The sequence below is a fragment of the Pimephales promelas genome, chromosome 8, assembly GCF_988280905.1.
Source record: "Pimephales promelas chromosome 8, fPimPro1.hap1.1, whole genome shotgun sequence".
In the NCBI taxonomy this organism is placed as follows: domain Eukaryota; kingdom Metazoa; phylum Chordata; class Actinopteri; order Cypriniformes; family Leuciscidae; genus Pimephales; species Pimephales promelas.
The window spans coordinates 15,855,896-15,879,480 of NC_142776.1; the positions used below are offsets into that span (position 1 = coordinate 15,855,896).

At 41.5% G+C, this 23,585-nt stretch overlaps 2 protein-coding genes across 10 annotated transcripts in view; one reads left to right on the forward strand and one right to left on the reverse strand.

The window, feature by feature from the left end:
* Positions 1-23,585, forward strand: part of rptor (regulatory associated protein of MTOR, complex 1) — a 402,321-nt gene that overhangs the window by 141,729 nt on the left and 237,007 nt on the right. For 8 of the 9 annotated variants that reach the window (XM_089134067.1, XM_089134063.1, XM_089134065.1 and 5 more), the window contains 2 exons: positions 8,461-8,636; positions 20,849-20,908. In XM_089134067.1, the coding sequence (XP_088990193.1) occupies positions 8,461-8,636; positions 20,849-20,908 (236 nt within the window). Of the gene's footprint in view, positions 1-1,125; positions 1,434-8,460; positions 8,637-20,848; positions 20,909-23,585 lie in introns of those variants that run through there. The other variant, XM_089134071.1, reaches the window with a different exon arrangement.
* On the reverse strand, positions 12,555-20,520 carry LOC148977687 (uncharacterized). The gene is made up of 2 exons (XM_089134062.1): positions 20,253-20,520; positions 12,555-17,431 (listed from the first exon to the last, which is right to left on the reverse strand). Exon 2 carries the CDS (start codon positions 16,461-16,463, stop codon positions 12,567-12,569), a length of 3,897 nt encoding a protein of 1,298 aa, XP_088990188.1. The 5' UTR covers positions 16,464-17,431; positions 20,253-20,520; the 3' UTR covers positions 12,555-12,566.

Genomic DNA, 23,585 nt, shown 5'->3' on the forward strand with positions numbered 1-23,585 from the left:
AAACGCAGCTATTGCTGTACGCTGTACTTCGACCGCCGCCCTCCTCGCTTCCGAGCGCGGCTCGAAACTACTGTGAACATGGAAGCAGCTTTCATGCTTCGTTCGGAAATAGCCAACCTTCTGTACAAAAGGGCCATAGAGAGATTGTCACCTTCTCTGAGCGAGTTGGGGTTTTACAGCCATTAATATCTTGTTCCCAAGAAAGACGGCGGCCTCAGACCAATCTAAGATCTCCGATTTTTGAACAGAGTGCTTGCGAAAAGGCCGTTAAAAATGCTAACAAATCAGGAAACTCCTCGCGCACATGCACCAGGGGGACTGGTTTATATCTCTCGATCTGAAAGATGCCTACTTTCAGATTCAGATAAATCCCCGTCACAGGCCATTCTTGAGATTCGCTTTCACCGTACAGGTTTCTCAATACACCGTCCTTCCGTTCGGCCTGTCCTTAGCACCCCGTACTTTTATGAAGTGCATGGATGCAGCACTCGCCTCCCTACGGATTCTGGGCTTGCGAATCCTGAACTATTTGGACAATTGACTGTTTTTGGCATAATCACGCAAGAGCTCATTATAGCCCAGTCAGGCGATTTCCCTCCTTGGAATAGAACTAGACTCGGTGGCTATGACAGCTCGCTTATCAACACAGCGCGCACCGTGTTCAGCGACTAGCTGCATCTTTTCAGATGAAAAATTTTCAGAGAATGCTAGGCTACATGGCCTCAGCCGCAGCAGTACTACAGCTGGGTTTACTGAGCATCCACCCGCTACAACACTGGCTAAACACCCGTGTGTCTCGCTGGGCTTGGGTCTCAGGCTGCCAGTTGATCAAAGTGACTCAGACCTGTATCTCAGCTCTGCAGCCCTGGACAGCAGCCGAATGGTATCAGCGGGGAGTGATGATGGGAGCTATCTCTCGCCGAAAAGTCATCTCGGCAGACGCATCCAACACGGGTTGGGGCGCGGTCTTGCGAGGGCTCACCAGCTTTTGGCCTATGTATTTTGCTCTAGGTAGCTCCCGCCGAAGCGGGCGTGTCCTAACCCTATAAATATAGCTCGATGGCCTGGTATCACTGATTTTTCATCTTTTTAGTGAAGCGCATGCATCGCTGGATCCTGAGTGAGAAGCCGCGTCGTCGAAAAAGCCTTCTGTGGGATGAGCCATTCTTTTGAAGTCTGCACTTCGCTGCCTTCAGTCGCCGTTCCTGCTACGCCATCCGGCGTCTATATCCTTTTACACTCTGCTCACTGTGTGTTCACCCCACGACTCACTTACTAAAAGAGCTGTATCTTTTTAAAGATGCCATCCTCATGCGGACCACCATGTCATCTGCGTTTCCTGCCTGGGAGAGGATCATGCAGCATTCGCGCTCGCTTACGGCAGCTGCCCTCACTGCTAGCTATTGCCTATGGTGACTCTGAGGACTCGCCTGGTATATGTCTTCATCCCTGAGCCTTCTCATATTATGCCAACACACACTAAACTGTGATGACGCTCCCTTATGTGCTCAAGCTAATTTAAGCTTATGTTGTTTCCCCCTGTGGCTCAATGCTGAAACACAAATCTCTTTGCGCGGGAGACCCGTGTTCGATACTGGCTCTCACAGCAGATAATCACTATGGCCTGAAGATGATGAAGCTCGTCTTTAATCTGCTAAATTATTAGGGCCCGAGCACTAACAGTGCGAGGACCCTATTGAAACTGTTAGGATTATTTTTTTTTTTTTTTTTTTTTTTCTGCAAAGTAAGTGCCATTTTCGGGGCCGCAACATGCTCAAAAACTCACCAAATTTGGCACGCATGTCAGGACTGGTGAAAAATTTCGTATTTTGTGGGTTTCGCGGATGGGCGGGGCAAAATGGCACGATAGCGCCACCTAGAAAATTGGAAAAAATTAGCCCCTCGTCCACGTTCAACCTACATGCACGAAATTTGGTGGGGACGTGTATCATATCAAGACGCACAAAAAAGCCTCAAGAACCCATACCCTAAACTCGACAGGATGTCCGCCATTTTGAATTTGGCGGCCATTTTTGGACGATTTACAGACTCCGTACTTTAACGAACTCCTCCTAGGGATTTAGTCGGATGGACTTAAAATTTCTGCTGTGCCTTCTAAAGGCATTGACGATGTAAAGTTGTGCTATCTGCGCGTTTTTGTCGATGGGCGTGTCCGTGGCGTCGAAGATTCGCCATGAAACAGGAAGTTGTAATAACTTGGCTGTAAATGCCCAGACCTGCACGAAATTTTACACATTTGACTAGAGTCCCGCCCTGAAAAAATCTACATGCCGACATTCACCCTAAGTCATAGCGCCACCTGCTGGCAACAGGAAGTGACCTTTAACGTAGCAGCCCCCGCCATATGTTTGACCGACATGTACGAAATTTCTGTGGTACATCTACCATGACCAGACGTACAAAAAAGCCTCAAGAACCCATACCCTAAACTCGACAGGAAGTCCGCCATTTTGAATTTGGCGACCGATTTGGGACGATTTACACACTCCGTACTTTAACGAACTCCTCCTAGGGAATTAGTCGGATCAACTTCACATTTCTGCTGTACCTTCTAAAGGCATTGACGATGTAAAGTTGTGCTATCTGCGTGTTTTCGTCGATGGGCGTGTCCGTGGCGTCAATGATTCGCCATGAAACAGGAAGTTGTTGTAACTTGGCTGTAAATGCCCAGATCTGCACGAAATTTTACACATTTGACAAGAGTCCCACCCTGAACAAATCTACATGCCGACATTCACCCACAGTCATAGCGCCACCTAGTGGCAACAGGAAGTGACCTTAAACGAAGAAGCCCCCGCCGCTTGTTTGACCGACATGTACGAAACTTCTGTGGTACATCTACTATGACCAGACGCACAAAACAGCCTCTTGGAGCGATGCCCTAAACTTGACAGGAAGTCCACCATTTTGAATTTGGAGGCCATTTTTGGACGATTTACACACTCCGTACTTTAACAAACTCCTCCTAGGGATTTAGTCGGACCGACTTCACATGTCTGCTGTGCCTTCTAAAGGCATTGACGATGTAAAGTTGTGCTATCTGCGCATTTTCGTCGATGGGCGTGTTCGAAGCGTTGATGATTCGCCATGAAACAGGAAGTTGTAGTAACTTGGCTGTAAATGCCCAGATCTGCACGAAATTTTACATATTTCACAAGAGTCCCACCCTGAACAAATCTACATGCCGACATTCACCCACAGTCATAGCGCCACCTGCTGGCAACAGGAAGTGGCTTTTAACAAAGCAGCCCCCGCCGCATGTTTGACCGACATGTAAGAAATTTCTGTGGTACATCTACCATGGATAGACGCACAGAAAAGTCTCCTGGAGCGATGCCTTAAACTCAACAGGAAGTCGGCCATTTCTAATTTTACCGCCATTTTTTGATGATTTACTCATTACGTACTTTAACTAACTCCTCCTAGGGCTTTAGTCGGATCGACTTCACATTTCTGCTGTGCCTTCTAAAGGCATTGACGATGTAAAGTTGTGCTATCTGCGGGTTTTCGTCGATGGGCGTGTCCGTGGCGTCGATGATTCGCCTTGAAACAGGAAGTTGTAGTAACTTGGCTGTAAAAGCCCAGATATGCATGAAATTTTACACCTTTGACAAGAGTCCCGCCCTGAACAAATCTACATGCCGACATTAACCCACAGTCATAGTGCCACCTACTGGCAACAGGAAGTGGCCTTTAACAAAGCAGCCCCCGCCGCATGTTTGACCGACATGTAAGAAATTTCTGTGGTACATCTACCATGGACAGACACACAAAACAGCCTCTTGGAGCGATGCCTTAAACTCAACAGGAAGTCGGCCATTTCTAATTTTACTGCCATTTTTGGATGATTTACTCATTACGTACTTTAACTAACTCCTCCTAGGGCTTTAGTCGGATCGACTTCACATTTCTGCTGTGCCTTCTAAAGGCATTGACGATGTAAAGTTGTGCTATCTGCGGGTTTTCGTCGATGGGCGTGTCCGTGGCGTCGATGATTCGCCTTGAAACAGGAAGTTGTAGTAACTTGACTGTAAAAGCCCAGATATGCATGAAATTTTACACCTTTGACAAGAGTCCCGCCCTGAACAAATCTACATTCCGACATTCACCCACAGTCATAGTGCCACCTGCTGGCAACAGGAAGTGACCTTTAACGAAGCAGCGTAGTAAATACACAGCCGCACTGGCTGAGCTGCAGAAAATGCAACGCGGCCGCCTCAGACCCCGACGTGCTACAGGTGCGAGGGCCCGCCCATCGCTGCTTGCAGCTTTAATTGTTTTTGGAATTATTCACAGTATTGAGATGACTGACAGTGATACCCATAGCAATGAAAGAAAAATTTCAAAACAGATCAATTGAACAAATCAGAAAAAAGACTCTTAACCTTTTGTTGACTTGGCTGTACAAAAATAAAATGGACTCCTAACTAAATAGTATTGCTTTCAATATGAAAACTAATAAAAATGTAAAATAACACTAAAAATAATTCAGTTTAAAACCCCATTGCACATTTCAAGGTTTAAATAGTGTTGAGTTTAGTGTTTATTCCCTTTTCAGTGCAAAATGAGAAATACCGAATCTTATTCTTGCAACATTTTAAATTTGTATTGCCAAAGAAATTGCAGCTTTGCTGTGTACAATTAAAACAGTACAAAATGCAAATAGTACAAAGCAACATAAATTAAGAACATGTGTTTTTCTTTGCCTCTCTCTCATGGATGCGCTGGATCTCTTTTTAGCAAGTTTCTTTTGTCTGCCTCACTGCGCATGCTGTGTCAAAAAAAAAAAAAAAAAAAAAAACTGTAACAAATTATTTATTCATTGCTTAAAAGAAACAGAAGTTGTTGAATTAACCTTACAATAAAAAGAGGCTGTTTGCGAATAATAGAGCTCTTTATCTGCTGCTCACTTGCATTCATTTGTAGTAGGCATGATATTTTTTAGTTAATAGTTCATTTGCCAGTATATGCCAGTTGCCAGATAATATATAATGGCAGATTGTTGACACTACACACTGCTCAAACATTCTAAAACTCTACAAAACCAGTTGAAACAATTGCATTGAACACTTCAATTGATTTTTTTTTTGTATAAAAAAAAATTAAATACATTACTATACTTATAATTGAATAAGATAGGGCCTACCATCGGACACATTGAGATATTTATCCTGAAAGGAACTTTGCCTTTGCCTGATCTTTAAGATAAAGTCTGGCTGTCCGATACTCTCTGTGTGAAAGAGTGGCGATTAACAACTTATTGTCCTACACCCCCACGATAAAGCCACTGAACTGCCCTTTCCATCTGAGAGGAGAGATGACTTAAAGCAAAGAAAAAGTTTTTTAAAGTTTTTTTTTTTTTTTTTTTTAATCAAATAAATCTCAAACCACAGTGGATATTACGTGTTGCCATTATTCTATAACATTTATAGAATAATTATAAACTTAAAATGAATCAATATCACAACATTTTAACAAAGAAATTATTTGATATATTTTTACATTTAATTAGAACAGGATTTTCACTCTTGCCAGGCAAATTATGTCCTTTTTTCCTAATGATTTTCCGGCTGATCACAGTAAACCTTGGAATAAACAGAAAGACTAACATTAGCGTAGATGCCATTCTTCTTAAGATGTAACAAGTACGTTGGGTGTTATAGGAAGTGTTCCTGGTTCTGGCTGACCAAATGTATGCAGCCTAATAATCATTTAACTGATTTAAATAATAATATGAATGTTTAATGTTCTATGTGTATCCCAGGTTAAAGAGATGTGTTTTTAGTCTAGATTATATTATCAATTTTGCTAGTAATGAAGTCATTACTGCTATGCTCTTTGGAAACCTTAGAAGTAGAAGCTTTATTTCTTGTTAATTTAGCCATTGTATAAATACCTAGGCTTGTGTTTGTATTCTTCTAAGAGAATCAACAAATAAGCAGATCTAGCAGTTTTTAAGGTATTTCTGTACGCAATAGTGCTCGCTCTCTCCATGAAATTTGAAAAACGACTTATTTTGTTTTCTTCCAGCTATGCTCCATTTTTCTTGCTGGTCTCTCTTTCTCATTTCCACTGAGCAGCACGGTACGATACAGTACGGGTCGGGTCGGTAAATCATGATCCGGCTTGCGTTTTCACCGCCAACAGTACTTGATAGGCGTGGTGTTTGCCAGAAAGATGCAATCGACGTCATTTTCGCGCGAAGAAAGTGACATAGTAAACAACAATGGATGACATACAGCAGATCTTGTTCTTGCTTCTCTGCATGTTTGTCACAAGAAACAAGTGCTGGTATTAGGCGTTTCTCAATACCAAGTAGCCTATGCAAAGTCCGACTCAGCCAGAATGATTCCCGAGGATGCGAGTCCAGTAATTCTGCGAATGGAACAGCGCGTTCTTGAATGCGCCACTCAGCTCGCTCTGCTACTCCGCTTATCTCTGTATGTATATGTTAGGCAACAATAAAACGAAATATGTTATAAAACACCACTCTGCTTCTTTGCGATTTCATTTAAATACATTTTAAACATTATAAGCACACAAATGTGGTCCAGGCAACGCATAGCCTATTGATTATTTTCACTGCATGTATGTACGGTATATATTTATAACAAAACTAAATATAAAACACAACCCTGCCTCTTTTCGTTTAAATTTAAAAATATTAAACATATTCCAGGCAATATGTAATGTATTGCATATAGTATTGGTACAAATGTTGCAAAAAACAACATTACAAATGATCTTGTATTAAAATAAAAACGACAAAACTATCTCTTTTTAGTGGATTTCAGTTTTATCAATAATAGCCATTATAAAAGTATAAGTATAGCTACATTCTTGCCTGAAAAACGCTTAAAACTACATTTTGTGACAAAATAACAGTAGTATTATATTTCAACTGTATATTAAAAAATGGAGCTTGTAATGCCATTGTAGCACACGCAAGTGACGATACTCTGTCAATCAATCACCGTTCTGCAGTGAGTCTAGCTCCAGTACCGTACCACCGTGCTAGGTACCTTACTGTACCGTACCGTATTGCTCAATAGAAACGAGCCTTTAAGGCCTGATTGTGCTTATATATATATATATATATATATATATATATATATATACAGGGCCTGAAGTTAATTTTTTTGGCCACCGGCCACTGTGGCAGGTGGATTTAAAAATTCACCCGCCACAGAGACTTTTTACCAGCCATTTTTTTTTTTGCCTCATAAACGTAAAAAACGGGAATTTCACAATATTGTTCTTTAACTTGTAAGAACACACATTTTAGTGCTGTCAAGTAATAATAACTCTAATAACATAGGCTACATAAAAAAAAAAATTTTATTCATTGATTTTGACAGACACACACACACACAACATATATAGTATATACTCAACAGATAGACCTACCGCAGCTCGTAAACAAATCACACGCGGCTGTGTTGATGGCGGATTTAGTCACGTACAGGTCTTACTCTTAACAGCTTTTAGTTACAGCGGAACGGTTAAATATGAACTAAATTAATAATGTTATTACTGATAAAATTACCGGGTACCGGACATTTTCTCACCGGTTCCCAACTCCCAACATGCACAGTTGCACACGCACACACATCTGTGCAACTGTCATTGTACTTTAACCTGCAACAGCGACGCGTTACATTATCTCATCCCATCTCATCAACAGTTTAATACTCGCACACGTAGTCAGAAAAAGGGTCTCATCTTCTTTCTGATCGCATGAACGTTACGAAACAACAGTCGCTGTCATAAATCAGCCGCTCACGAACCTTGCCATTGCCGCCGATTGTTCACTTTGTATTAAAATGTCTTCTTTACTTTTCTTTTTCTCATCCTCATCTTTTTGTTGGCTGTTTGTTTTGTTTCAGCTGGCCTCTTTACCCCAGTAATGTGCCGCCACATTTTAGCTAAAGTCCACCGCAATAGCGGACTTCGTTGAAATGTAAAAATCCTAATGAATCACTCAATTCTCATTGGCTACCCGCCAATGTGGCAGGTAGATTGACAGTGTTACCCGCCAATAGCAAAATTCACCCGCATTTGGCAGGTGGTCGGGTGTTAATTTCAGGCCCTGTATATATATATATATATATGCACACACACACAGATTATATACTTTTTTTTTTTTGCCGGCCAGCACAGCCCTATCTTAGCATTGTGCATTTAAGCATTATGAAGTTTAGAGATAAATTTAAAGATAAATGACATGACCAAAATTGTTTAGTGCTAAGTGTTATGTTCTGTCAGGGAAAATATTCTGAAAAAAAAAAAAAAAAAGATCACAAGCTGGTGTTTGTGTCACTCAAGTCTGTTGAACACATTCAGACATCAGAGTCATCAGCATCGACACAACATACTTGAACATACATAGGTCACCACCTGATATAATTCTGCTCACTTGTTTTCATTATTTTTTACTAGGTGGCAGCAATAAACCCAAACCACCCGCTGGCTCAGATGCCCCTGCCTCCCTCCATGAAAAACTGCATTCAGTTGGCCGCCTGTGAGGCCAGTGAGCTCCTGCCCATGAACCCTGACCTCCCTGCTGACCTCTTCACCTCCTGTCTCACTACACCAATCAAAATCGCCTTACGTTGGTGAGATACACTGATTACACACACATGCAGTTGCATTCTCTCATATACCTACAGGTAAAACCTGAATGGTGAGCTACTCAAACCAAGGGTTTTGTTCAGAATAACCCATGTTCTCTGTTTTTTTGTTTTTTTTTTGTTTTTTTTTTTACTCTTTTCTTTTGACCTTTGCTTTACAAGTAGACAAGATATTAGCTAATGGAGGTTAAGTATTCAGTGCAGTCCCTCATTATATGCTTCAATAAGGCATCCAGTTATCCACTCATTATTGCAAATTAAACCTCGTTGAGGGATCTTTTATCAAACTGAAGAAGCTGATTTTAAGGTAATGACCGACTGCTTACACTATAAGTAAGTAAATAGAAATGTTAAGTTATTTCATTATGTTAGAACAAAGAGATGATAGAGTTTTACAAATATATTTGACCTCGGAAAACCACAATTGACCAATAGGAATACGTATTCCAGAGAGGAGTGTAACAAATATATAGAAGTATATATAATATATAAATTATATAATATTGAATATATTATATAAGGCTGTCAAACAATTAATCACATCCAACATAAAAGTTTTTGTGTTCACATAATATATGTGGGTGCAATGTGTATAATTATTTTTTATATATATATATATATATATATATATATATATATATATATATATATATATATATATATATATACACACACATGCTTGTATATATTTAAGAATTTTTTTTCATGTATTTACTGTATATAGATTTATGTATAATTTATATTATAAATATTTTATATAAATAATATTTTTTCCTAAATATATATGCATGTGTGTGTATTTATATATATATATATATATATATATATATATATATATATATATATATATATATATATATATATATATATATATATATATGTCAAGTGTACTTCAAACATCATGGCTTCCCACACTTGACAAGAGAAGGAATCAACCAGACTCAGGATTTCACTCGTTCTTCAATTTATTTGACCAGTAACAAGGAAGGTGAAAAACCTTTAAACATACAAAAAATAACAAATTAAATAAAGTTCAATATTTCCCAACAAATACAATAAAGCACATCAAAATACAACAAGCAAAGGATAAGCTGGATTAACACATCAATTAACCATTTCTTCAAGTTTATCACCCCAGGTAAACAGTGTAAATCAGCCATTACATTTCCAGAAAGCCAGCTCTGCTGGGGCCCATTTCTTTTTAAATGAACCTATACCCCAGATCATCCATACAGAAGTTATATATGACATTCCATAATCACAAACCTACAAGGAAAGCATTTTAAATGATATTACAGTAGTTTAGCACAAGGTTTGCTCTGTACAGGAATGGTTAAACAGCTTTGTACAAAATATTTAGCCTCAAACTATTAATAGTGGCACTAACAAATGCACTTAACAGACCACACAGCGTTCCCATCCAGACAACTACATAGCCAGAGATCTCATTTGCAGTCCTCAGAAACCAGTAAAGAGATGTCAGCTTACCGGTAGCCCCTTTGATCTTTTCCTTTTCCCATGAGTTTTATCCGTGATTCTTTAGCGAATTATTCTTTCTTCCACTACTCTTAGCTGCATTGCAAATCTGAACAAACACATCTCTGCTTTCATTGTCTGAAGCTTTCTCGCGTCTCTGCTAATTAGTCTAATTTCGCGCACCTGCTGAGGCGCGCAGCAGAGCTGCACACACGCTGTCACGTGCATGAAACAAGGCCGCTGCACTCACACGCAGACACACCTCCCAGCAGATCGCCGCAACACCTCCCACTCGATCTTTGCGCAGAGCAAGCGGAAAGATCGCACCACTCAGGCGAACTGGTTCCCAACGAATTGATCCTCTGCTGGAACGAGGACGATGAGGCGCCGTACGTCCCGATGCAATATAGTACCCTGGAAATCCTTTTCTTTAGACCCGGACTCTTTGGCAAGTCCGAGACTTGGAATCTTCGCCTGAACACACCCGCTCGGAGAGACTTTCACGTGGACATCCCGGACTATGCCTTTGGAATCTGCGTTCACACTGATGACTCTTGCTAGCTTGAACTGCCCCCTTAGTGCATTTTGATCACAAAGCCAAACTATGTCTCCCTTGGCAACGTTCCTTTCGGCAGTATGCCACTTGCTGCGGATGAACAGGTTTGGACCTGCAAGCTGGCTCCAGGACTTCCAAAAGCAGCTAACTTGGGTTTGCATCTCTTGCAGCCTTTTGAAGGGGTAAATAGCGTAATCGAATTCTTTGAAATCTCCACTCTGTGAAGCTCGACCAAGCAACAGGGTGTTCGGAGTGATGTATTGGATGCGGTCTTCACGGCTCTGGACTCTGGCATCGATAGGCCTTTCATTGGCGAGATTGGCAGCTAGTTTGAGCACCGTCAGGAATTCGCCAAAAGTAATGCCTCCTCCTTTGGACAAACTTTGGAGAGCTCTTTTGGTGATCTTGACCGCAGCTTCAGCAGCGCCGTTACGATGAGGTGAGTTGGCTGGAAGGATTCTCCATGACCAATAAGTTCCATTCTTAGCAGCATATTCCTCAAGCGACTCTTTGCTTTGTTGTCTTAGGTAAGCATACATCTCTTCCAGGACACACTTTGCTCCAATAAAATTTTTACCTGGATCGGACCAGATCTTCTGAGGTTGACCTCGGATAGAAGTAAACCTTTGGTAAGCAAGTAGAAAGCTCTCTGTTGTTAGCGCGCTTGCCAGTTCGACATGGATGGCTCGGCTCAACATGCAGCAAAAGAGCACACCCCATACTTTCAAACTCACTCTCTTTCTGACATCATCCTTTACTTCATATGGTCCGAACATGTCAACACACGTGAATTGAAACGGTGCAGCCGGGCTCGACCTCTCTTCAGGTAAATCTCCCATTAGTTGCTGACATGCCCTTGCTTTTGCCTTCTTGCAAAAGATACACCTGTCAACAACTTTTCGGGCTATAATTCTCCCTCTGATGACCCATGCTTTCTTTTGCATCCGCAGCAAAGTTCCTGCCACCCCATCATGTCCTTCACTATGTGCTTCTCGGGCTAGGAGGGTAGAGATCCAGGACTGGAAAGGTAGCAGAGGAACTGCTCTCTGGTCCTCTTTGAAGGTCTGAATCCTACCACCACACATCAAGAGACCACTTCTCCGATCCTTGTAAACAACCAGTCTGTCCGTTGTTGTGTTCGGGAAGTATGCACCCTCTTGCGCTACCAGGCATAAGTTCCGGAACACTTCTTCTCTTTCACTAACCGTGATGACACCAGATGACTGAACTACCTCCCACTTTTCTTTATCTCCCATCTTAGCAGCACACAGAAACTTCTTAGCTGCTCTCCAAGTCCATGCTATCACCCCGGTCAACCGTCTTAGGCTACTGAAGCGCCTTTCATCCACTAGCTTTTGGACCACTGTTATTACTGGTGTTCTTCTGGACTTGGATTCTGTCCCCTGGACTTTGATTGGATCTTGCGCTTCCTGCTGGCTTCGGGTGAGTACCGCAACAAATGTTTTCTTCTGCATTTTTGCGATGTTATCTCTTGCTTGTACAGAAATGTCCTTGGCTGATTTTTTCGGCCACTCACTCTCGGAAAGCTGAAGGAACTGTGGACCCGACTGCCACTCGGATTCCTCAGTTAAATTATCAGGACTGGCCCCTCTAGTGATGATATCTGCAATGTTTGCCGACCCCGGAATCCACAACCAATCTCGGGTGTCAGTACTCCTCTGGATCTCGCCAACTCGGTTCGCGAAGAAGGTCTGGTAGCCATAACTTTCTCGCTGTATTGCACCCAAGATGGTCTGACTGTCGACGAGATGATACCACCTTTTGACATCGATTCGGTGTTTTTCAGCCGGGCTGCAAAGACTGCTCCACACAGTTCCACCTTCACCGGGTCACCCTTGTGATCCAGAGGAGTCAGCTTGGCCTTAGATTCCACCAGTCACGACGATCCCATGGCTACAACTCCAACGAAGGTACAGCACGGCGCCATACGCATGCTCACTACCGTCAGAGAAAGTAATGCCACATGGTCGTCCACCTGGATCTGGCGGCGTAAGGGCCCTGGTGAATCTCAGTAGCCTCAGGTCAGCATACTCTTCGAGGAGCTTCACTGCATCTTCTCTGAGTTCTTTAGCCAAGGCGGCATCCCAGGTGTCTTCTATACAGTGCATCACTTTCGCTTCCTGAAAAGCGCTACGAATCAGAATGGCTCCCTTCTGCTTTGCTGGAGCCACAAGGCCGAGGGGATCATAAAGACCAGAGACTTGGCTTAACAGCTCTCTTCTGGTAAGTGGGTCTGGTGTTTGGCTTCTTACTTCTTCCCTCGGTAAGTCCTGGCCAAGGCGCACTTTTCTCCTTTTCTTAGAGAAGTTCACTGAAACCATGACGTGTAACTTGTCGTCTTCAATGGTATAACCGAGGCCAAGGGCTTTGTTATCCTCTGGAGTTAGCTGGTTTGGCAGGATTACGGTCGTTGACTCCACATTTCCACCTCTCTGCCCTTTCCTCCCACTTCGATCAGAGTAGACCCAAGGCTTAATGATAAATCCTCCTCCTTTCAGGATCTGCTCGATATTGGATGTGAGGAGTTTCAAGTGGTCGAGGTCGTTGTGAGAGGTTAAGATGTCATCGACATATACATCTTCCTCCAGTACACGTTTTTCTTCTTTAAAATGGCTGAACAGAGGCAAGTTGGCGGTCTCCCGCATGGCGACTTGGGCTATACAACCAGCAGGTTTGTCTCCGATGTTGACTCTTGTTATGGCAAAATCCTCTATCTCTGCATCTTTAATGTCGCGCCACAGAAACCTGTGCAAGTGGACCTCTCTTTCATCCAGCCAGACAGAGTTGTACATCTTGCGGATGTCACCAAGGGCAGCAAAGACACCAGTGCGGAACCTCAGTAAGACAGCTCTGATCGTATTCAGAACGTCAGGACCTTTTATCAAAATGTCATTTAAACTTAGGCCTCTATATCTCTGACTGCTATTCCACACTAGCCTTACTGGGGTGGAGACTGAATGTGGATTTAATGCGATCAGGTGACTTATGTACCACACTGGTCCAGTCCAGCTCTGTAGATCTTCTTTGGACAGCTTCACTGCAGCTTCACGATTAACCATTTCATGGACTTGTGAAGCATAGGCCATTCTCCACTCTAGTTCCTTTGCCAGCTGCTTCTCTGTTCTGTGGAATGTGGCTTCAACCACTCTCCTGTTATTGGGGAGACATGCTGGATCCTCTGTCCACGGATACTTGGCATGCCAGTGTGGTTCAGGGCTATGATGATCTTTGTTTACATACGTCAAGCCATCTGTCACCATCTCCATCTCTCTTTCTTCAGCCAGCGTCATTTCTTTTCCCCCGGGTTGACAATTCCCACAACGACATCCCCCACATCTCGGCTCACAGGCAGCTCCGATGCTTTCCCATTCCCACCACTTCAGAAAGTCTCTGCTTCTAGTGGCTGTATTGGACTGGGCACTGAGATGGTCAGAAGACTGGCAAGGGACTAGATTTTTACAGGTGAGTTCAGTGTATCTAACAGCTGCTGTTCTCATGGATCTTGCGAAGTGCGTCTTTGACGTATGGGTCACTAATGTGACTTCCTCAAAGAGGTCCGGGTGCGTGCCTCCGACGGCTTTGCCGAGCGGGCCGTCCCAGAGCACCAGGTCACCAACAGACCGGACTTTCTGGGGTACCAGCTGCCCTTCTTTGTGGCTGATCAGTAGTTGTATTTCCTTTGGTCTTGCAAGGTCTTTGAGGGAAACATCAGGGAATATCTTCTGTAATCTGATGGCTGGAACATGCCTGTGAACTTCTGCAATTTTATCAAGTCCATAGCAGATCAATTGATGTGACTTGAGGGTCCCTCTCGTAGTGTGAACACGTATCCTGAGGAGGTAACGCTTGGTTGCCACAGACACTTTCATCCCCCCAACACCATAAACCACCAATGTCACATCTTCACTTCTCAGGTTCAGCTTGCTTGCGGCTCTGTGCGTTATGTAGTTCGTATCGGATGCCAAACCAATGAGAGTACCTATACTTTGCTCTTTGTTGGCAATAACGTCAAGTAGCATTAGGATCACCGGGTACTCCTTTAAACAGTTGTCCTCCAGAAGGCCTCCTTCCGCTACAGTGGAGTTGTATGCCCTAGATGCTGTATTACAGAAGGCATCTTGACATTGCTGCGCTAACTCCGGTGTCAGCTTGGAAAGGAATTTTTCTTGACTTTCAGTGTATCTTTTTCCCTCAATTTCCACTGAACTGGTCTTGGGTGTTTTTTTAAGCTGGGATCTGGCAACTGGGCAGAGAAGAAAGTGATGGTGTCGATCTTTGCACTCTGGATTCCCACACAGATAAGTAGTTGTCCTACAGTAATCCCCGTTGTGGACTTCAAGGCATCTCTTGCAGGCACCGATTTGTTGCACAGCGTCCCTCCTTTCTGACAGCTTTAGGTTAACTCTAAACTTTCTACAGAAATATAGTTTCTTTCTGTGCTTTGGGTCACCGCAAATGATGCAGCCTTCTACTTCACTGCTGGACTTGGACGTCTTTGTTCTGGCGTACTTAAGAGACTTGGTTTTCTCTCTAACGGGTTCAACAATGTCTTTCAGCTGATCTAATTCTTCATATATGGATTTTTGGGATTTCAGGTACCTGACAAGCTTGTCGAAACGGTTCTGACGGTTAACAGCATTTCTCTCATCAGCAGCATAGGTGAGCCAGTGTTTCTTCAGAGTTTCTGGGAGCTTGCCCTCGATGGATTTAATCACTATCGGGTTTTTTATGGCGTCTACATTATCCAGTTCACTCAAATCATAAATGGCTTTTTCTACTGTTTGAATGAGCTCTATGACTTTCCTTGGCTGGCCACTCCTGACTGGTGGAGTTGCTTGTAATTCCTCAATGATCTCGAGAGCGATGGTGGCTTGGTTCCCAAACCGGCTCTCCAGGATTTGGAAGATCTCGTCTGATGAGTTGTATGTTGACAGGCATAAATCTCTGGCCATCCTCTCATCAAGACTATCGAGCAGTTGACATTTTTTTACCTCTCTGGAACCGGTAGGTTCACCCTGCTTTTGCAGAGCTTCCCATTCTTGCCTCCATCTATAGTAGCCTCGCTGGTTACCGCCAAACTTTGGTAAAGCTGTTGCTTTCAGCTTTATCCCTGCCACTGGAGCTAAACGGCGACCTGGGGGTTCCTCAGTATCTGATTTTATGCTTGCTGCTTTAATGAAGGCAGCCTTCCGCGACACCAGCTGGGGAAGGTTCACCTCCAGCGCTCTTAGGCGGCCATCAGCATCTCCTCGTTCGGCTGGCGGAGCCCAGCGATTCCAGTTCTTATGCGCTTCCTTTGCCTTAAGCACCAACTTCTCTAAGTGAGTCAGCATGAACTCATAAGCCTCCAGAGTTATATCTAGTGGGGTGGAGGAGACATTCTTACACTCCCCCTCTGCAACTAGTAGAGCTAAGGACAGTTCTCTTTCTCCATATACAGCCCAGACTGTCTCTCGAATTAGGAGTTTAACTTCTTCCGTCTTTTGCTTACAATATTCCTCCGTCCTTTCTATGTCGGCTCTCAGTAAGGCGCCCAGCTCCTCTGCAGTAACTGCTTTGGACTCTTCCATGTAGGCAACCTCTACCTCATCATTTGCCTCCATAACTCTGGAGCTCTCTAGTGTAAGCTTTTTGAAGTTCTCCTTTAACTCCTCTATAGACATCTCTGTATGGGTTCGTGAAATGCTATTAGCAAGACGGGAGAAAAGTCTCTTAGCTGTGGTCCTCTCCACCTTCAATTCATCCAGTGACTTTGCCATTTGTTCTCTTCAATTGACAGACAGCAGCTTTATCATTCAGGCCCCCGGGTGGAGTCAACCTCTCCCTCTTGGTTGTGGCCGCATATGGAATCGTCGCTGGTCACTGGTCACGGCGGTTTTTCACTGTCAAGTGTACTTCAAACATCATGGCTTCCCACACTTGACAAGAGAAGGAATCAACCAGACTCAGGATTTCACTCGTTCTTCAATTTATTTGACCAGTAACAAGGAAGGTGAAAAACCTTTAAACATACAAAAAATAACAAATTAAATAAAGTTCAATATTTCCCAACAAATACAATAAAGCACATCAAAATACAACAAGCAAAGGATAAGCTGGATTAACAGATCAATTTCTTCAAGTTTATCACCCCAGGTAAACAGTGTAAATCAGCCATTACATTCCAGAAAGCCAGCTCTGCTGGGGCCCATTTCTTTTTAAATGAACCTTTACCCCAGATCATCCATACAGAAGTTATATATGACATTCCATAATCACAAACCTACAAGGAAAACATTTTAAATGATATTACAGTAGTTTAAGTCAAGTCAAGTCACATTTATTTATATAGCGCTTTTCACAATACAGATTGTATCAAAGCAGCTTCACAGTGATAACATGAAAGTAGCACAACACAGATCAACAACATTGCTAAACACTAAATAACCCCAACTGAGCAAGCTCAAAGCAAGCCAAAAGCAAGGCGACAGTGGCAAGGAACCAAACTCCATCAGATTGGATGGAGAAAAAACCTTGGGAGAACCCAGGCTCAGTCGGGGGCCAGTTCTCCTCTGGCTTACATTCATATTGTTTAAATATAAATATTAAATATAAATATTGTTTATGAATCAAACGGCGCCATAACATATCGCAGGCGTTGAGTCGTCTCTTCACAGGCGTTGAGTCGTCTCATCACAGGCGTTGGGGCATCCGAAATCCCCGTGAGAGGCTGGACACAAAACTGGACCTGACGAACGCCATTTTTCTCGGGACAAGCGTCCCGAGATAACAGCAGAAAGGCAGATGGGAAATAATTAGCATAGCTGATGTTCATAATGATTTCCGTTATAACTCACAAACTCTCCGTAACCTGAACTCTCCGCAACCCAACCATACGCGCCGACCCGTTTGTCTAAAAGGCTGTCGAGCCCCACTGGTGCGTTAAGCAGTTTCAGTGGCAAACGGTTCTGTATGGCATAACAGAGGACTAGAAGGTAAGCATTATGTGAATGCTTGACTAAAGAGAAGCGTCTTTAATCTAGTTTTAAACTGTGTCAGCGAGTCAGAGGCTCGGACCGTATCGGGAAGGCCATTCCAGAGTTTTGGAGCTAAATGCGAGAACGCCCTCCCTCCTTTACTGGACTTCGATATCCTAGGAATGACCAGAAGCCTTGAATTTAGTGATCTTAAGGAACGCGGTGGATTGTAGGGCGAAAGAAGGTCCGTTAAGTACATAGGTGCTAAACCATTTAGGGCTTTATAGGTCAGTAGTAGTATTTTGTAGTTGATGCGGAACTTAATAGGTAACCAGTGTAGAGATGATAAAATCGGTGTTATATGATCATATTTTCTTGACCTAGTAAGAACTCTAGCAGCTGCATTTTGTACTAACTGTAGCTTGTTTATTGAGGATGCAGGACAACCGGCTAATAAAGCATTACAGTAATCTAGTCTTGAGGTCATGAATGCATGAACTAATTTTTCTGCATCAGAAACAGATAGCATGTTACGTAGCTTAGCAATGTTTCTAAGGTGGAAAAAGGCTGTTCTTGTAACATATGAAATATGATCTTCGAAAGACAAGTTGCGGTCTAGTATAACACCCAGGTCTTTTACTGTAGTGGATAAAGTAACAGGACATCCGTCTATATTAAAGTTGTATTGTGAGAGGTTTTGTGAGTAGTTTTTTGGACCAATAAGTAATACCTCCGTTTTATCTGAATTTAATAGCAGGAAATTACGCGTCATCCAGCATTTTATATCTTTGAGACACTCTGTCATTTTAGATGAGTTAGTGTTTTCATCTGGTCGTGATGAAATATATAATTGAGTGTCATCAGCGTAACAGTGGAAATTAATTCCATGTTTTCTTATAATATTACCAAGTGGCAGCATATATATTGAGAATAGCAGAGGGCCTAAAACCGATCCTTGCGGTACTCCATAGTCTACTGACGTTATCTTTGATTTTTTCCCATTTAAACAGACAAAATGAGAACGGTCCGATAAGTACGATCTAAACCAGCTTAATGCCTGTCCCTGGACACCAGTGAAGTTTTGTAGTCGATCCAAGAGTATTATATGATCTATAGTGTCGAACGCAGCGCTAAGATCAAGTAGGACTAGTATTGAGATACAGCCTTGGTCAGAAGCTAAAAGTAAATCATTTGTAATTTTAACTAGCGCAGTTTCTGTACTATGATGCGGTCTGAATCCTGACTGGAATTTTTCATAGATATCATTTTCTTGCAAAAAAGAGCACAATTGAGCGGACACTACTTTTTCAAGTATTTTGGACATAAATGGAAGATTTGAGATGGGTCTGTATTTTGCCAAGTTATTTGGATCCAATTGCGGTTTCTTAATGAGCGGTTTTATTACAGCCAGCTTGTATATTTTTGGGACATGACCTAAAGATAAAGACGAGTTAATAATATTGAGGAGAGGCTCTTCCACTGCAGGTAATAGTTCTTTCAGTAGTTTAGTGGGTATTGGATCTAATAAACATGTTGTTGGTTTAGATGCAATGATAAGTTTATTTAGCTCCTCCTGTCCTATCGTTGTAAAGCGGTGTAGTTGTTCTTGAGGGGCCATAATTGAAGCTGAATCATAAGACACCATAGCGGATTGTACATTTATAATTTTGTTTCGGATGCGTTCTATGTTCGCATTGAAGTAATTCATAAAATCATTACTACTAAACTGTAACGGTATATTTTGTTCTGGTGATGTCTGTTTATTTGTTAGTCTAGCCACGGTGTTAAATAAAAACCTTGGATTATTTTGGTTATTTTCGATTAGTTTGCGGAGATGCTCAGCCCTGGCTGTTTTTAGTGTCTTTTTATAACGTGACATACTGTCTTTCCACGCGATTCTAAAGACCTCTAAATTAGTTTGTTTCCATTTACGCTCTAAATTGCGAGTTTCTCTCTTGATAGCATGCGTAGCACTGTTGTACCATGGTGCTTTAATTTTCTCTCGAACCTTTTTTAATTTAATTGGCGCAACAATATCTAATGTACTAGTATGAATGGTGCTTAAACTGCTAGTCATTTCCTCTAATTCATCTGTTTGTTTGGGTTCACTTTGCAGCTTAGATAGATCAGGTAAGCTATTTGAAAATCCATCTATAGTGGTTGGAAGGATTGTTCTGCCTGATCTATAACGTGGTGCAACATGACATATTTCATCAGTACGTATTATGCAAGTCACCATGTAATGATCAGTGACATCATCGCTTTGTGGTATAATATCTATATCAGTTGGATCGGTTCCATATGATATAATTAAATCTAGTGTATGATTTAGACGATGACGTTTTGTTTGACCCCAAAGGAGTTTAATAAGTCTGTAAACGCAGCCCCTAAAGCATCATTTGTAGTTTAGCAGAAGGTTTGCTCTGTACAGGAATGGTTAAACAGCTTTGTACAAAACATTTAGCCTCAAACTATTAATAGTGCAACTAACACATGCACTTAACAGACCACACAGCGTACCCATCCAGACAACTACATAGCCAGAGATCTCATTTGCAGTCCTCAGAAACCAGTAAAGAGATGTGAGCTTACCGGTAGCCCCTTTGATCTTTTCCTTTTCCCATGAGTTTTATCCGTGATTCTTTAGCGAATTATTCTTTCTTCCACTACTCTTAGCTGCATTGCAAATCTGAACAAACACATCTCTGCTTTCATTGTCTGAAGCTTTCTTGCGTCTCTGCTAATTAGTCTAATTTCGCACACCTGCTGAGGCGCGCAGCAGAGCTGCACACTCGCTGTCACGTGCATGAAACAAGGCCGCTGCACTCACACGCAGACACACCTCCCAGCAGATCGCCGCAACAATATATATACACACAAAATAATTATAGACAGTGCACCCACATATATTATGTAAACACAAACTTTTATTTTGGATGCGATTAATCATTTGACAGCCGTAATTTTTTATATATGAATAGATAAATACACACACACACACACACACACATGCATATATATATATATATATATATATATATATATATATATATATATATATATATATAATTAAAAAAAATGAAAAAAATATATGAATCAGTTAATATAAAGCAGTGGGTGAAATTGAATGTGGCAGAAGGAGTGTCTGTGCATTTAATCTCTCACAGAATTTCCTTTTTTCTACTAAGGTTCTGTATGCAGAAGAGTGCAAAGCTGGTGCCAGGAGTGACCTTGGACTTGATTGAGAAGTAGGTTTTTTTTTTTTTCTTTATTTTCAGTCTCTTCTAGACTTTTTCACTTTTTCCTACTCTTTTCTTTTTGTATTTTCTGTTGTTCATTCTTTTGTTCTCTGTTTTTTTTTTATTTTTTATTTATATATATATATATATATATATATATATATATATATATATATAAATAATCACTAGGAAATTACCTTTGGGAGTGCAATCACAATTCTTTTAAATAATTTGTATCCAGTCAAAAGTTGTGGAAACCTGTATTTATTAGGGCCCAAGCCCTGAAAGGGCGAAGGCCCTATTGTTTTCCTTAGGGTTATTCTTTTCTATTATTATTATTATTATTATTATTATTAGGGCCCAAGCCCTGAAAGGGCGAAAGGTCAACTTTGCGCGCAGGTCCCCGCGGAACCCGCGGCCATCAGAGCCGGGCTGAAGATGGTACCCGGGCGTGGCAGGGGGGCTAGATAGCGTCCCCTGGAACGGGGTCCGAACACTTGGTCCATAAATCAAACACGCTTGCATGTAATAATATGAAACTTACTTTTTACCCCAGCCCATCAGGAAGTCGGCTATTTAGGGTTCTTTGTAAAAGACACGCAATGGTATGTGAAATACTCCTCCTAGAGCACTGATCCAAATTCAACGAAACTCGGTCAGCGTGAAGTCAAGACATTGAGGATGAAAGCTTGTGTGGGGATTTTTGATATCTCGAATGGTTTTGCCGTGGCGAGGAAACGAAATTATGGCGAGAAACTTGAAACAGGAAGTGTGTTATAACTTCTTTATACATTAACTGATCTTGATGAAACTTCAGCAGTGTGTTCGCTGTAAGAGGCCGATTACATGGATGTGACTATCGTGAGTCAAAGTTATAGTGCCACCAACTGGCAGCAGGAAGTGTGTCACTTTCAAAATGCTTTGAAATCACCCTTTTATTTTTAACCGATTTGCTTCAAACTTCATCTCTATAATGTAAACATACAGCAGATGTAGACCTGTGAATGGATTCTTGATATCTTTGAAACTGTTGCCGTGGCAACGCATCAAACTTTACCATTCTTTTAGGATGCTTTTGAGACCCTTAGCATGCTTCAAATTGCATGAAACTCATCACACACATCACATTTATTAGCCAGTAGACATGTGCAAAGTTTCAGAAACGGGCGTGGTGAGGGTTCAGTAGCGCCACCTTTTGACAAAAGTGGGGTTATTAGTTTTATCTACAGTTACAAAAATCAGTATGTATATTTTACTCCTCGAGCCGGACAACTTTCTAATTGACACTCATTAGCTAGGACCCACAAAAAGTCAGATATGTTTGTTTGAATGTGGTCATGCTCTCTCTGAGCCTATGTCTCTGTCTCTGTCTGTGTGTGTGTTTGTAGGGGGAGGGGGCTTTACCATTTCACTGCTGTGTGTCTGGCCTGCAGACATTTCTTAATACATTTCTTAAGCCTGGTATGTTTTAAATACGTTTTTATTTTGTATTTTTATAAGTAAAGGCATAATATAACCAGTTTAATTGTAGTGCATTGACAATAGTTTTATACAATTAGTTTATTAATTAAATTAACTTAAACTTCCATAAACTTGATCTGAAAATTTGGTCCATAAATCAAACACACTTGCATGTAATAATATGAAACTCGGTACTCTTATAGATCACATCAGGCCAAACAACTTTCGTGCTCTAAGTTTTACAACAGTTCAAATGGAAGTCGGGAATTATGGGTTGTTTGAATAAATTGTTTGCTGGTGTGTGTGTGTGTGTGTGTGTGTGTGGCTAACTGTAGATTTTTCCTGCAAGTCCTTGTCTTTTTGCTTAACAATTTTGTATTTTTTTTACATGACAAAATATGCATATAACCCTAATCTTTTAAATGTATAGTTTGCTTTAAATCGGTATGTATATTGTTCTCCTCGAGCCGGACAACTTTCTCATATATACTCATTAGCTAGGACCAACAGAAAGTCAGATATTTTGGTTTGAATATGGTGAGCCTCTCTCTGAGCCTACGTCTCTGAATGGCAAGTCCTTTTAACATTTAAAAGCTAAGTTTGACTATCCAGAATTAACATTGTAGATATCAACAACGTCTTTCTGACTAGTCGTAATTACATTTTGGATAGTTTGTATTATCATTTAAGATATCTGTAACGTAATTGTGACTACTCAAAACAACAGATAGAGTATGGCAAGCCGTTTTAACATTTAATCATTTTAACCTACTAGTCTCTATTTTCATGCTGCCATTGTAAAGAACGATACTTTTAAACATAACCCTAAATCTCCATAAGGTGTCGCCAGGCGACCGTCTTAATGAACGAGTCATGGATTAATTCGTTCAAAATGCTGAATCATTCAGTAATGAGAACACATTGCTTTGAGATGCGTGATGGTGTGCTGTGATCTTTGTCTAACTATTTTCTCTGCTGAAACTGAAAAAAAGTCAATATTGCATCTAAAATGTAAGTGACGTATCTTGTGTGTGTGACTACGTTTGTTGCAGTGATAAGAGTTGTACCCCTGTTAAAGTTTAAGGCCTTGTCTTTCTGGATATACATCTTCTTTTTTATAAATATGCATACAACCCATTTATTTTGGATTTATTATTTACTTAATTTAAATTAATTTAAGATTGTATGTTTGGTAATTGAACCTGAATGAATTTAAAATGAATGT